This window comes from Anomaloglossus baeobatrachus, chromosome 1 (assembly GCF_048569485.1).
Source record: "Anomaloglossus baeobatrachus isolate aAnoBae1 chromosome 1, aAnoBae1.hap1, whole genome shotgun sequence".
NCBI lineage: Eukaryota > Metazoa > Chordata > Amphibia > Anura > Aromobatidae > Anomaloglossus > Anomaloglossus baeobatrachus.
Window position 1 is genome coordinate 745,397,251 of NC_134353.1, and position 15,852 is coordinate 745,413,102.

A 15,852-nucleotide genomic window follows, 5' to 3' on the forward strand; every position below is an offset into this window, starting at 1 on the left:
GAGTTGCAGCTGCTCTCTGACTTCTTCCAGATGACTGATTTATTCGAAGGAGGGAACAGAAGCAGCCAATTGGCCACGGGGATCATGTGACGAAGTAATGTCATAAGCCATGGGAGATTCAGTGGCGATACCACTGTAGGCGAGTATACCAGTATAGCTGTTATTATTTTACCTGGAGAAAACAGTGATTGAGAAGAGGTTGTCCAAGTAGTCGACAACTCCTCTAACGAGTGTGTGTTTGTGTGTGTGTATTATGCACTCGTACTCAAAATTGTTGGTACCCCTTGTTTAATGAAAGAAAACCCACATTGGTTACAGGAATAACTTGAATCTGACAAAAGTAATAATAAATTAAAAATCTATGAAAATGAACAAATTTCAAAGACACTTACAGGGGTTTTCTGCCCTAAATGCACAAGTCTGCAGTCACTGTGTGTCACTCTATGTGACTGCAAACTTGTGAATCCTCACATCTTCCACACTGTGCGCTGTGAGGATTTGCCAGTGTAAGAGCCAAGAACGTCAGTCATGTGGCCGTGAGTATGTGATATGCGTACTTTCCGCCAGAATCTAACTAGATGGGTTCCACCTCGCTCATTACACTTGCCTAGAACACTAATTCTATGAAGCAAAAATCAGTATCTATGTCACGTATTTATACCCCTACTGACCACATTGAATTGTGAAGTTTCCTTTTAATCATTGTTTAGAAATGTCAGTGTATTAGCAAGTCCTTGTGGAAAGAATTCTTTATACTATATGCTAAATACTAGATGTTAAAGGACTGTGTACTTTATATGCTGGGCTGTTTCATTACCTTTTCCTCTACGATAGTCACATTCATTCCACAGAGAAAAAAAGACTTTAAACACAATAGATCTGATGATGTGTGTTCCTTCGCATACTCATATTCTATAGTTTCATTCCAAACTGATCCAATAGATTTGTAGAGACCTGGGACAGACACAGGGAAGAAGATATAAAGTAGCAACTTGCCATGTCATGTCATATTATGATGTACGGTAAATGTTATATTTATGAGTCATGATAATGTCCTAATGATGTAGTTATCTACTATTGTTATATTTATGATGACATGATTAGGTCATAATGTTATATTGATAATGTTTTGATTCTATCAATTATATCATGATTTTACCATAATGATGCCATGACAATGTCAGAATGATTTAATGTCATAACACTCTATTTATGATGTTATAACATATTGTGCTATTATTTTTAATGTCACGATGATTTCTCAATTATGCAATATTGATATAATTGTTTAATAACGCTATATTTATGTTACCATATAATGCTATATTTAGGACGTTATATATATAATGATATGACATTTATAACTCTATATTCATGATGTCGTAATGATATGGATACATGGACCATAAACTCATGACACAATAATCCAAAACACTGATGACACAAGTAACATTTTGTTCAGGTACATATTTAAAACATGGATGTGTGACCTTATATAGGAAATTAACTTTATATACATTGGGTGAAATAAGTATTGAACCAATTTTGTAAGTAAATAGAGTTCTAAAGGGGCTATTGACATAAAATTCACTCCAGATGTGGGTAACAACCCATCCAATCCACACAGGCATATAAATCAAACCATAGATGTCCATAAATTAAGTTATGTTTAATAATGAGATATGACACAGGGAAAAGTATTGAACACATGCAGAAAGAGAGATGAAAAAAGCCATGGATAGTCATAACACCAGCTGAAATCTATTCATAATTAGAAAGCAATCCTGCCACTTAGTGAAAAATAATATCAGCTGGTTCAACTGATTGTCTATAAAACGTCTCATTATCATGGTGCCATACAGGAAACATCTAATGATGGGTAAAACCAGTGAGCTGTCTCAGAAGAGTTGTCCAAGAGTCAAGGAACACCTCTGGAGAGCTACAGAAAGACCTGGAATCAGCAGGTACAATTGCTTCAAAGAAAACAATAAAATAATGAAACAACACTGCAAGACAAAGCAGTGCAAAATAGGGTCCTATCAGAGGACAATCAGGTGGAAAAATCCACACTGGAGCAGATCACCTTTGACGGTTGTGAAAGTCACAACCAACTGCGAAACACTTGTAGGACATGGATGCTGTAGCCCCAAATGGAAGTAGAGGATAAACTGTTCGATTGACAGGGGGTGGTACCTCGCTGCCGTGCTGAAGAGACAATGCTGGTTTTATTATAGTGATTATATTTCTATGCGTTTCGGAGAGAACCTTCTTCAGGAGTAAACACATATCCATATAAGATTATTCCTAAAGAAGGAGAGGGGTTCTCTCTCGAAAGGCGTAGAAATAAAATCACTATAGTTAAATCTCGGATTGTCTCTTCAGCACAGCAGTGCAGCATCACTTCTGTCTATCTAACGGTACAAAGAAAACAATAAGTAATGCAGTCAACCTCCACAGTCTATATGCACACTCACCATGCAAGACTCCATTGCTGAACAAAAAGCATGTTCAAGCGCTTTTAAAGTCTGTTCAACAACTGTGGGAATATAGTCTGGTCAGGTGATATAAAAATTGAACTCTTTAAATGCCATAATACACACCATGTTTGGAGGCCTTTAACACCATACTAACAGTGTTTGGAGGTGGGATCATCATGGTTTGTGGCTGCTTTTCAGCATACGGCACTGGCAAACTTCATATAATTAAAGGAAGCATAAATGGGCAAACTGAGTAGTGATGGGTGGACCTAAAATGTAAAAGTACAGATCTGCGAGGGTTCAAAAGATGTTACGTCTGTAACGTTCGTTCCGTAAACAATGCTTCCAAGTCAATTGAGGAAACGTTCATTACAATGGACGAATGAACGTTACTGGCCTTGATTAACATGGACGTATTGTTCATGAATATCTCCCATGACAAGGGCATTCGAGGAACACAATATTTTCTTGCTACCAGGACCAGGAGCTGTGACAGATATAACATCTTTGTCACACAGCTAGTGGAGTTTATACTGGCGCACAATACCTTTGTCTTTAATTGCAAGTACTTCCACCAGCTATGGGGAGCCCTTGTGCTCTCATGTATGCTAATCTATTCCTGGGCTGGTGGGAGGAAACTATGGTATTCTGTGATGAGGAAAGGTGGTGGCAATCACACATTGCCTTTTGAAGTAGATACATCGATGATGTGTTTGTACTGGGGACCGGGGATGAGAAACAATTTTCAGACTTTATCACCAGTCTCAGTTTGAACGATATTGGCCTCAGATTTACCTTGAGATTAGCCACAGTGAATTGCCCTTTCTAAACATTAACATCAGTTGAGGGGAGGACGGTTTATTGATAACAAAAACATAATCAGAAATCCACAAACAACCTATTGCATTGGGATAGTCATCACCTACTTCCACTTAAAAGGGGATACCTAAAGGAGAATTTCTTAGACTCTGTAGGAATTGCATGACGAACATGGACTATAGGGCACAGGCTGATGAGAGAACACCAAAGCTGGGAAGAAAGCTTCTTCTTCTTCTTCCCCAGTATTACTTACCGCAAGGCTCCCTCATTAAAAGATTGTCTACTCCACAGTCATTAGCAGAAATCACCTCTTGAAGGTACCTGGCTCAGTAGGAAATGTCTTTTTTTCTTTTTTTTTTCTTTTTCATTGTGGCAATTGCAAGTTTTGTGAATTCATGAGACCCAGTAAATTTATTCAGAGCGCAGCAAATGGGAAAAAATTATTCATTAGAGACTTTGCAAATTGACAAAACCTTGGAAGTCGTATATGTTGCCACTTGTAGTTGCCCACTCGACTATGTTGGCAAAACCATCAGGGAACTTCGTAGGAGAGTGGGTAAACATCTTGGAAATGTTCGTTATAAATCGGGACACTCCACTGGCTAGGCACATTAACAATAATCATGGAGGTAACATACATCAGGTCTCAGTTAGTATTACTGAGGTCATTAAACCCAAACTTAGAGGGGGGAACCAAAAACAACACTGTCCTTCAAAGAGAAAGTGAATGGACCTTTAGGATGGACTCCGTTAATCCTAGAGGTCTTAATGAACAGTTGTTGTTTGCGTGGTTTTTCTAAAGATCCTCCATCTTACGGTACAGTCGATTATGATAGTCTTCTTGAAATAAATCCCTGTCCTATAGGGTTTTTATAATCACTTCTAGATATACATCTCCTCCCATGTTACTATTACTCCACTCCCATAGTACCCCCAAAGGACTATAGACGTATATATGTCACCCTATCACCAACAATCAGTATTACTGGCACGGTGACACAGGCTTTGATCCATTCTCTATTATTTGTTGTTATGTAGCGTGAATATTCACCAATCATCAAGGTGATATTTTTAGGTGCCTTACATCTATGCCACTTGTTAGGGAACCTCTATGTTGGCCCCAGTTGAGCTGAACGCTCTGTTTAGATAGTGGATGTAATACAATACTACTGGGCATGTGCAGGAGCTTCATAGCTCCCTGCGCTCTTTTGTCACTAGTAGTAGAGCACATACGCATGTGCGAGGCTTTCTATCTGACAGGAACGCAGATGTTTGCTGCATGCACAGGGCCACATGTGTCATCGTGCGCTCCAATACTTTTCTCCATAGAGCGCATGGTTAGTACGGATGCATTATCCTCGAGCGACATGGCCTGTGCTCCACCAGAGGTTCCGATAATAGAGCACATGCAGACACCCTCATGAATCGAGCGGCAGTATTCAGATCGTTCTTCCCTTGTAGGTAATATAGCAGTCAGTTTCCTGCGGAGGCAAGGGTGGGGGGGGGATAAACTATTACAGATGTACAACCTGTGGAGACTAATTAATATGGAGGTGTTAACTGTCTGGGAGGATATGTATATAAACATGGCAATTTTGGCCGCTATCACTTCTCATCGTTTTACATCAGCAGACAATTATTAAGCTCGAGCATTAATATCAACAGGCCATCAGGCCAGGCTATACCCATCCATGGACTGTTATTACAGCACTAAGTCTTAACTACCTCATAGCCAGGAGAATAACAGACTGCTAAAAGCAGCCTCCTGAAAAAACGATAGGGGAGAAACGCGTCAAGGCAAAGTTTGAGGAAAGGTTTGTATGTGGATATCATTGGGAGAGAGATAAATACCCCCTATACATCAAATTTTTCAGTATATTTACACTACACCTGCCAATATGTTTTATTATAGCAACTTATTGCACTGTGCACTTTATTTAGTTATTGCACCTTTTTCTGGCAGGGATGTATCATCACGATAGAGGCAGCCGACAGTGAATGGGGGCACCATATCGTTAAATAGGGAGCAAACCTACGCTGGCAGGTAGGACAGAAAGAAGTGCCTTGATAGGGCAAGCCATCACCATTTATTGTGCACCCCAATGGTTTCATCCAGTGTTAATAATCATTTGTTTATCAGTAATCATTTGTTTGCTTGAAACACCTTGGTGTGGGTTATTTTAATACATATTTAATAAATTGATGTTTTTAAGGGTATTTTTCTATGAATTGCTAAAAATAAATGAATTAAAAAAATTGGCATAGGATCCTCCCCATATTATGATAACCAGTCATGATAAAGCATACGGCTACAGGTTGCAGCCCCCAGTCATGGTTATCTTGTCTGTGTATCAAAATTAGAACCGCATGCGGGTTTTTTTTATTTTTATTTAAATAAATAATTTAAGAAAATGGCATGCGGGCCCCTCAAATTTGATACCCAGCCATGATAAAGCAAACAGCTGGGAGCTAGTATTCTCAGGCTGGGGTAGGCCCATGGTTATTGGGCCCCCAGCTTAAAAGTAGCTGTCTGCAGCTGCCCAGGATTGTCGCCTCCATTAGAAGCGACAATCGCGGAACTTTACCCGACTCATCCCGATTGCCCTGGTGTGGTGGCAATCGGGATAATAAGGGGTTAATGACAGCTCACAGCTGCCACTAAGCTCTAGGTTAGAAATGGGAGGTGTCTATGACATTACTAATCTGTAGGTGACAAGAAATAAACACAAACACAGAAAAAATGCTATATTTGAAATAAATACAACCCCCCCCCACTCTTTCACCAAGAGTGGGTGGTGGAACTGTGGAAGGATCGAAGAGTGGAAGTGGAGCTGGGGTAGAGTCTGGGTGGAGTGTCAAAGGGGCCTGAAAAATTTACCGATATGGCACCCTGAAATTCCTGGTGGAAGCCCTGATCATGGCACTTTCATTTGAAATTGCAAAAACCTGGTGACAGATTCCTTTTAAGAAATGAAATAATGTGTAATAAAGTAATGTAAAAAGAAATGAAAATAAAAAAAAGTACAAATAAAGATGAATATTAAGGCAAAGCAAAAAAAGAAAGAAAAAAGTACTAAATGAAAAATCAAGAGAATAAAGAAACAGAAATAAAATGAATGAATGAACTGGCATGCACAACAAAACATACTGAAAAGACATCAAGTGTAATTATATAGAACTACAGTGGAACCTCGCTTAACGAGTAACCCAGTTAGCGAGTATTTCGCTTCACGAGCAAAGCTTGCTGTAAATTTGTAACTCAGTTTACGAGCAAGCTTTGCTGAACAAGCAAAATGCTCAGCGCACACACTTCCGATTCCGTATTTCCTCCGCGCTCTAACCCGCTCTTGCAGTCCACACAAACATGCACAAACACACACGCACACACACATATTATGCTCACCCTACCTTCCGTTCCATCGCCTGCCTCATGGTTCTTGTAGTTCGCCGGTACAGGATGTGTATCGGCAACCATAGCGACGAGGAAAGAACTTGCTCTGGCATCGGAAGTTCCTCCCTCGTCACGATGGTTACCCGATACACATCTTGAACCGGTGCACTGCAAGATCCATGAGGCCGACGATGGAATGGAAGGTAAGGTGAGCATAATATGTGTACTCTCCGTTCCATCGCCGGCCTCATGGTACTTGTAGTTCACCGGTACAGGATGTGTATCGGCAACCATCGCCACGAGGGAGAAACTTCCGCTGTCAGCCGCTACTCAAAGGTTGCACGCTGGCCAATCAGAGGCAAGCGGCTCCTGCCTTTGACATCAGCGCTCTGGCAGCGGCAGTTCCTCCCTTGTCGCGATGGTTACCCGATACACATCCTGTACTGGCAAACTACAAGATCCAGGAAGCAGACGATGGAACAGAAGGTAAGGTGAGCGTATGTGTGCGTGTGTGTTTGTGTGTGTTTGTACGTGTGTGGAATGGCACAATAGGGGAACAGGATGGGACATTTAACAAGTTGTGGAACAAATTGTCTGCATTGCAATGATTTCCTATGGAAAATCTTGCTTTGCTGAACGAGTAACTTGGTTAACAAGCACAGTCCCAGAACGGATTGTTCTTGTTAACCAAGGTTCCACTGTATTGGCAAAAAGGGGAGTGTACCTGAATATAATTGCAGTAAGATGAGCAAAGTAATGGGCCAATTGCGAGAGAAGTCAGGGCTGTCTGCGGGATAAAAACGGGTCTAGATACATCCAGCTAGTCAATAGTGATTGGTTAGAATATTTTGGAGCACTTAATGATGTTGTGATATGATATAATTATAACTTTAAAAAATATACCACAAAGGTAATAAATCTTACAGATCCAATTGCCAACAAACCATGAAAAAATTCCCTATTAAAAATATATCTTTATTCGGTCAACTCACTAAAAACTGTCAATACAGTAATATAGAATAGCCACTAAAAGCTGGATAAATGGTGAGGTAGGGACAGGTGCGACAATTAATGATATTCCAGAGTGATATTATATATAATTAGGCAGGGGTAGGCTAATACTCTCCCTCTCAGGTTTCCCCCTACCTACCAGTAATAATTATAACTTTATAATGTTTTGATGATCTCAGTGCTAACTTTATGATGTGGTAATCCCACAATTGCTATGAGGACATGAACATTATAGTTATTAGGTCATGATGATTGATGATTTAATTATATCATAATGATAGTATATTGATGTTGTTACAATATTGTAGTGATGATGATTGTTATAATGCTATATTTATAAGGTCATGATGATTTTATCATTATGTTCTATTTATTGTTTCATGATGTCATAATGGTGCTGTGATGATATTAAACTGATGTGATAGTACTAGATTTATTATGTCATAATACTATATGTACGATGTCATGATGATGTCTTGATGAGGTTGCGCTATATTGTTTTTAAGATGAAGCCATGATGATAACGCATGATGACGTCATAAAGATTTATGATGTTTTGGTATAGGCGGTTTCCTTGACTGGAGACTGCCCTTCCCGTGGTTGTTCCTTCCCAGGGAAAGACCTGGCTAGTTTCCTGCCAGAGTTGAGAAACATGTGATGGTGTCTCCGCGGCATTCTTGTTTTGCATATTTTCCCAGAGGGCCTTGTCACTGCGTTGAGAAACACGTGATGGTGTCTCCGCGGTGTTGGATGTTGATCTCCCCGAGGTCAACCATCCTTACCTATAAAGATTTATGATGACATGATATAATACCTGTGTTGGGATTAGGTCCTAAAGCTATATTTAGGATTATATTATTATTATTATTACTACTACATATTTCTAGAGCACCATTGATTCCAAGGTGCCATACATGAGAAAGAGTACATACAAAATACAGATATAAGTTATAATGAATAGGGATGATCGACTACCTCAAATATTTGGCTTCGCGAATATTTGCCGAATAAGTTGCTGCTATTCGACTATTCGCGAATATTCGATGCGCAATGTAAGTCTATGGGAAACCCGAATAACAACTATTCGGAACAATTCGGGCTTCAAATAAACTTACATTGCGCATCAAATATTTGCATAGCGGCGACCTATTAGTCGGATATTCGCGAAGCCGAATATTTGAGATATTCGATCATCCCTAATAATGAACTAACAATTACGGACTGTTACAATGGAGAGGGGGCTGTGCCCTTGCAGGCTTACAGTCTACATGATAATGGGGAGGAGACAGTAGGTCACTGCATGCTGTAAGCTTATTAAGGGATTCTTTAATACCATATTATTTTATGACATGATGTCACTATATTGCTGTTTTAGGCTGCTTTCACACTTCCGTCTTTTTCCATCAGTCACAATCCGTTTTGTGAGTGATGTGACGGATGCATTGGAGGTTGTGGTACAACTGATGGGACGGATCCGTTAAAAAAACTGAAAAGTTGTAGCAGTTTGTACCTGGCAAAGAGAATCCAGCTGTAGCCGTGGGTAACTTGAGTGACGTCACCGCTGACAGCTCGACTCACTTCAGTTGCACCGTGGAGCTCACAGCGAGCGGCGGTAGTCTACGGCCGCTCCTGTCAGCTTCCGATGTAGCAGAGCTGAAACCATCATGGGACCTCATGTGGATTATGTCAGACCTGGAGCGGTATTTGGGGATTAATAAAGTGGTGAAAGAGGGTGTTTTTTTGTCTTATTTCAAATAAAGGATTTTTCGGTGTTTGTGTTTATTTACTTTCACTACAGTTTAGTGATGGGGGGTGGCTCATAGACACCTGCCATCACTAAGCTAGGATTTAGTGGCACCTATGAGCTGCCATTAACTCCTTATTACCCCGATTGCTACCACATCAGGGCAATTGGGATGAGTCGGTTAGAGTCCCGGGTTTGTCGCATCTAATGGATGTGGCATTTCCGGGTGGCTGCTGGCTGATATATTTAGGCTGGTGGGCTCCCCATAACGTGGGGCGCCCCATCCTGAGAATACCAGCCCTCAGCCGAGTGGCTTTACCTTGGCCGGCATCAAAATTTTGGGGGGGACCGCACAACACCCCCCCCCCCGCTGAAGAAGACAACACGATATGCGCGTTCAGTATGGGTGTGGGGTGTTTTATGTTTCCAAAGTGTTCAGTGGCAGCAAACTAGGCAGTCTATCCTTATGGGTACCTAATGACTTTCTCTGACATACCATGTGCTTCCCTCTTCCAGCTCTAATCTGGACATAACCTCATGGGATTATGCACACTGTATTTCTTAACCACGTATAATAGATGCCTTGATCCATTTCGGACATACACCTTTAAATTAACTATTTCCACATGCTGCCACTAGACACATGGTTACTTTCTCCCTTCTAGGAGTCCCCCATTAACTATCCCTTACCATGTTGTCATTTTAAGTCCTTTTTGTATGTATTTTTTGTATTTAACAAATGATCTAAATATTTGTGAATATGGTACTCTGTGCGTTTTTTACACATATTTATGTAATTCCATTGAAGGAGTTTATTCTAAACTACCAATCCTTTACATAAAAAGGGAATGACTAATAATTTGAATATTAACATTACCTATGCACATATTTTCCCTTCTTTAAAATCTGTGTTTTTTTGCATAGAGGTACATGTCAACTGATCAGATCAGCCAATATGTGCAGGGAAAGCTGCGGGGCTCGGCATCAAAGGGATGACACTATGTACTAGCACATCGTCATAAGTCTTGAAGGAGTTAAACATGTTATTGTGGAAAATGTATTTTTTTTTCAATATCACAATTTTTATTAAAAATAGAAATGAGAAACTTTGCAATTTTCTAAGTGCTCACTGAGGTTTTTTAAGAATCTTAACTTCCTGTTCCAGGAAATCTGTATGTAGATAGCCACATTTGTCAAACTCTGACCCTATCTTATGTATTGAAGTGTCTGATAAGCCCATGCAAAAGTCATTGTGATGGAGGAGCAGGGTCACCTGTGACATTGTGACCTGTGTTATGTGTATAAAGGGGTTATCAGTCTGGAATCCTGCCTCTGATTAGGAGGCAGGATGGAAAGTCTTCTTGAAAGGACACAAAGCGTGAGTCTACAATAGCCCAAGTATCCAGTATAAAAATTGTAAGATTATTGACTTTGTTGTTTTATGCTTTTTTTTCCCACAGCCCAATCTTTATTAAAAAAACAAAGTATAATTAACTCCTTCACAACATCTGCCGTGTATAGCACAAGGTAGAAGCAGCTGTATGGAGCGGGCTCACAGGCAATACCCGGCAGGTAATTGCTGTATATTATACCCAGCATCTCTGTGAATATTCGCGAATATTAAATCCCACTGTCAAACTCTGACAACGGGATTTAACACTTGCCGGCATAGGGGCTCACCATTTTCAGCTCCTATAGCACACCCGTGATGTGATTGCGGGTCTGCTGAAGACCTCCGTGCTTGTGATAGCAGAGCTCCTTTGAAACTCAGCCTGTGGCAGGGCTTCAAAGGAGACTGTGATTTCTGTTATATGCAGCAGTACTGTGGCATTGTTTTATATAGCACAAGCAATCAAATGTTCACAGGTTATAGTCTCCTAAGGGGACAGTGAAAAGTTAAAAAACAAAAAAAAAAATCACCCCCTTTACCCTATGAAAAATAAAAGATAAAAAAAATGCAAATGCCGAATTAAGAAAAGTCCAATCTATCAAATATAATATTAATTACCCACAATTGGTAAATACTGTAAACAAAAAATAATAATTAAATAACACCAAAATTGTTTGTATGGCCACTGCACTACCCCCCAAAAAAATTGCTGTAGAAAAAGATCAAAACCTCATACCTATATCAAAATGGTTTAAGTAAAAAGGTAGTCTCACCCCGCAAAAAAACCACCATCATACAGCTCCATTGATCAAAAAATGAAAAAGTGTCGGTTGTTGGAGAATGGCGACATATTCCCTCTCCCCCACAAGTTTTGTGTGTTTTTGTTTTGGTTTTTTTTTTTGCAAACTTCTGCTTTTTTTCCCCACCATTAAAATAATAATTTAAAAAAATGAACGTTTGGTATCACTTTAATCGTTCTGATGAGCGGAGTCGTGTTGTCAGGTAATTTTTACCACAAAATGTACATCGGAAAATCAATTCAGCAAAAAACAAAAACAAAAAACAAACCTTCAGAATTGTGTTTTGTTTTGGTTTTTTTCCTTCACAATTTCTCAATATTTGGAATTTTTACCCTTTTTACTGTATGCTATGTGGTAAAATGAATGGTGTCATTCAAAAGTACATCTAGTCCTGCAAAAAAAGAATCTTTCAGCTTCCATGTTTTAACGTAATTAATGTACTAAAGTCACTTTTGAGGAATAAATTATCATTAATTTGTCAAGTGTGCTCCACCATGAGCCATCCTCACTTCCATCCACCGTTTCAGAAAGTTGTCAGAACTGGCTTAAAATGAATCAAAGTATCTACATTTTTGCAAGTTTGCTACATTTCAAATAGCTCTATCACATTTCTGGCACAAAGTATTTGATGGATCAGCTTCAAAGGTCTTAAAGGGAACCTTGTCACCAGGTTTTCCCAGTATACAATGAAGCTACCACCTTTAATTGGTCTATTACCGCAGTCTATCAACCTGTATATGAGCCTCCAGCTCTCCTCTGAATCTTGCACCTGCAGTTTAGGTGCAGCCATACTTTTTTCTGCCCTACTAATGTGCATGAGGCGCCACGGACTTTAATTCCAGTTTATTACAAGACTTTGCTCTGTTTTTAATAGGTGCAGGATTCATAGGGATTAGTGATGGGGGGGGACTCGCAGATATGCAAATCGGTGGGTCTAACTGGATTTAAAAACAAAAAAATCTGTTCCAGCCCGGAATTGATCCTAGATATTTGGCTGGACGCTGGTCCCCATATAAGGCTGGTTTCAGACGTCCGGGTTTAATCAGGTACCAGTCACACGCATGGTTATGGTTACACGTGTGTCATACGTGTGACATCCGTGTTTGCATACGTGTGAAACGTACTGGATAAAACACGTGTCTCTGCAATGAAAAGATGTTCTATATTTACCTCTCTCCAGCGGTGCTGTCTCCAACTCTGCTGCCTCCCGCTCCTATCCCCCGCTCATTATTTTAATTGATTATTCACTGCCCGAGGATCTGTAAACCGGAGCATCACCGGGGACAGCGTCAGACAGCACCGCCAGGGACAGGTGAGTTTGTGCAGTGACATTCAGGGGGTCATCGGAGTTCCCAATGAACTCTCATGATCCCCTGGAAGTCACCATTATGACACTCGCTGTAGCGCAGTTGTCGCAGGGGTGTCATCGGGAGGTCATCAGAGTTCATTGGTAAATTCGATGACCTCCTGGACGTCCCTTCACACACACTGCTAGCAGGATACTCACCTGTCACTAGTGATGTCCCCAGCGATGCTGTCCTCAGCGATGCTGTCCTCGGCGGTGCTGTCTCCAGCGCTGTCACCGCGATGCCCCTGCTCCCAGCTGCTTACTGCAGTGAATAATCAATGAATATAATGAGCGGGGGTCAGGAGCGGGAGGCAGTAGAGCCGGAGACAGCATCGCTGGATACAGGTAAATATAGAACATCTTTTTATTTAAAAACCCGTGTTTTCTTCGGTCCGTGTCACACTGATGCCATACGGATCACATCAGTGTGTGGTCCGTGTGACACCTGAGCTGCCGGAAAAAAATGGACACTTCTCCATGTGAAATAGTGGGGTCACACGGTTCGTGTGAAAACACAGTTGTGTATGTACACAATAGGGTAACATGGGTACGTTTGACATCCATGTTAAAAACGGATGTCACACGTACCTAAAACACAGACGTCTGAAACCAGCCTAAGTCTGTAAGGCCTAGAATCCGGCGCTGTAAAATGGTGGTACAAAGAAAAGGACAATTAGAGCAAGCGTACTATACTTACAGCATCTCCAACGTGGCTGTAAATGCTTCCCGGCCGTTTACTCTTCTTCCAGGGCCGCTTATTTGCCTCAGTCAGACGCGCCCCAAGGCTGTGTGACAGCATCTGACTGCTTGCAATCACAGACCCTGTCTGCGGGTCACTATCGTGGTATAAACAAAAAGTCATAGAGACCACCCATATTGTGATACCCAGCACAGATAAAGCATACAGATACAGGCTGCAGCCCCTAGCCATGTGTTTATCTTGGCTGTGTATCAAAATAAGAGGAACCGCATGTATGTATGAGGCTAATAAGCGGCCCTAGAAGAGTAGTTAGTGGCTCGGAAGCAGTTACAGCAAGCAGTGCAAGAGACTCTAAGTATAGCATGCTTGCTTTATTTTACTTTTCCTATATTAGAGGATATATATATATATATATATATATATATATATATATATATATATATATAATATAGAGAGAGACCGAGAGAGAGAGAGAGAGAGAGACCGAGAGAGAGAGAGAGACCGAGAGAGAGAGAGAGAGAGAGAGGCCGAGAGAGAGAGAGAGACAGAGACCGAGAGAGAGACAGAGACCGAGAGAGAGACAGAGACCGAGAGAGAGACAGAGACCGAGAGAGAGACAGAGACCGAGAGAGAGACAGAGACCGAGAGAGAGACCGAGAGAGAGAGATCGAGAGAGAGAGAGACAGAGAGACCGACCCCGGCACTGGCACTCGGATACTTTTGAAACCGCGTAGATCTGGACTATTACACTCCAAGTTCATCCATCACTTATAGGATGTATGGATGTTGTAACACGAGTCATCTGTATCAATGAAGGCAGGAGGACAGCAATGGACGAGCATACATTAAATTAGGTAGAGAAAACAAAAACAAGGTATTAATTAACCTCCCTGGGGGCACAGATCCCAGATCACTGATGCCTGTCTGACCACACTGTGCTGATTATCTTATCAAACAGGATGCATTTCTTAGGCTATGCAGGCGGAGTTGGTGGCTAAAATACAGGTTGATGAACTGCGATAATAGACCAGTAAAAGATGGAGGTGGCTTCAGTTTACACAGTGTGCAGAATTATTAGGCAAGTTGTATTTTAGAGGATTTTTTTATTATAAATCAAAAACTATGTTTTCAATCAACCCAAAAGACTCAAATATCAAAGCTTACTATTTTTGGAAGTTGGAGTGTTGTTTTTTTTTACATTTGGCTATCTTAGGAGGATATCTGTTTGTGCAGGTAACTATTAAAGTGCAGAATTATTAGGCAATTTAATAAAAACCAAATATATTTCCATCTCACTTGTTTATTTTCACCAGGTAAACCAATATAACTGCACAAGATTTAGAAATATTTCTGACATGCAAAAACAAAACCGCAAAAAAATAGTGACCAATATAGCCACCTTTCTTTATGATGACACTCAACAGCCTACCATCCATAGATTCTGTCAGTTGCTTGATCTGTTTACAATCAACATTGCGTGCAGCAGCCACCACAGCCTCCCAGACACTGTTCCGAGAGGTGTACTGTTTTCCCTCCCTGAAGATCTCACATTTTATGAGGGACCACAGGTTCTCTATGGGGTTCAGATCAGGTGAACAAGAGGGCCATGTCATTATTTTTTCATCTTTTAGAACTTTACTGGCCAGCCATGCTGTGGAGTAGTTGGATGCATGTGATGGAGCCTTGTCCTGCATGAAAATCATGTTTTTCTTGAACGATACCGACTTCTTCCTGTGCCACTGCTTGAAGAAGTTGTCTTCCAGAAACTGGCAGTAGGTCTGGGAGTTGAGCTTCACTTCATCCTCAACCCAAAAAGGTCCCACAAGTTCATCTTGATGATACCAGCCCATACCAGTACCCCACCTCCACCTTGCTAGCATCTGAGTCGGAGTGGAGCTCTCTGCCCTTTACTGATCCAGCCTCTGGCCCATCAAGAGTCACTCTCATTTCATCAGTCCATAAAATCTTTGAAAAATCAGTCTTAAGATATTTCTTGGCCCAGTCTTGACGTTTTATCTTATGTTTCTTGTTCAAAGGTGGACGTTTTTCAGCCTTCCTTACCTTGGCCATGTCCCCAAGTATGGCATACCTTGAGCTTTTTGATACTCCAGTAATGTTGCAGCTTTGAAATATGGCCAAACTGGTGGCAAATGGCATCTTGGCAGCTTCACG

General features: G+C 40.9%; 1 protein-coding gene across 2 annotated transcripts in view; it reads right to left on the reverse strand.

The window, feature by feature from the left end:
- Window positions 1-15,852, reverse strand: part of LRRC43 (leucine rich repeat containing 43) — a 70,912-nt gene that overhangs the window by 22,445 nt on the left and 32,615 nt on the right. For both annotated transcript variants that reach the window (XM_075341826.1, XM_075341825.1), the window contains exon 8: window positions 818-954. In XM_075341826.1, coding sequence (XP_075197941.1) covers window positions 818-954 — 137 coding nt within the window. The remainder of the gene's footprint in view (window positions 1-817; window positions 955-15,852) is intronic.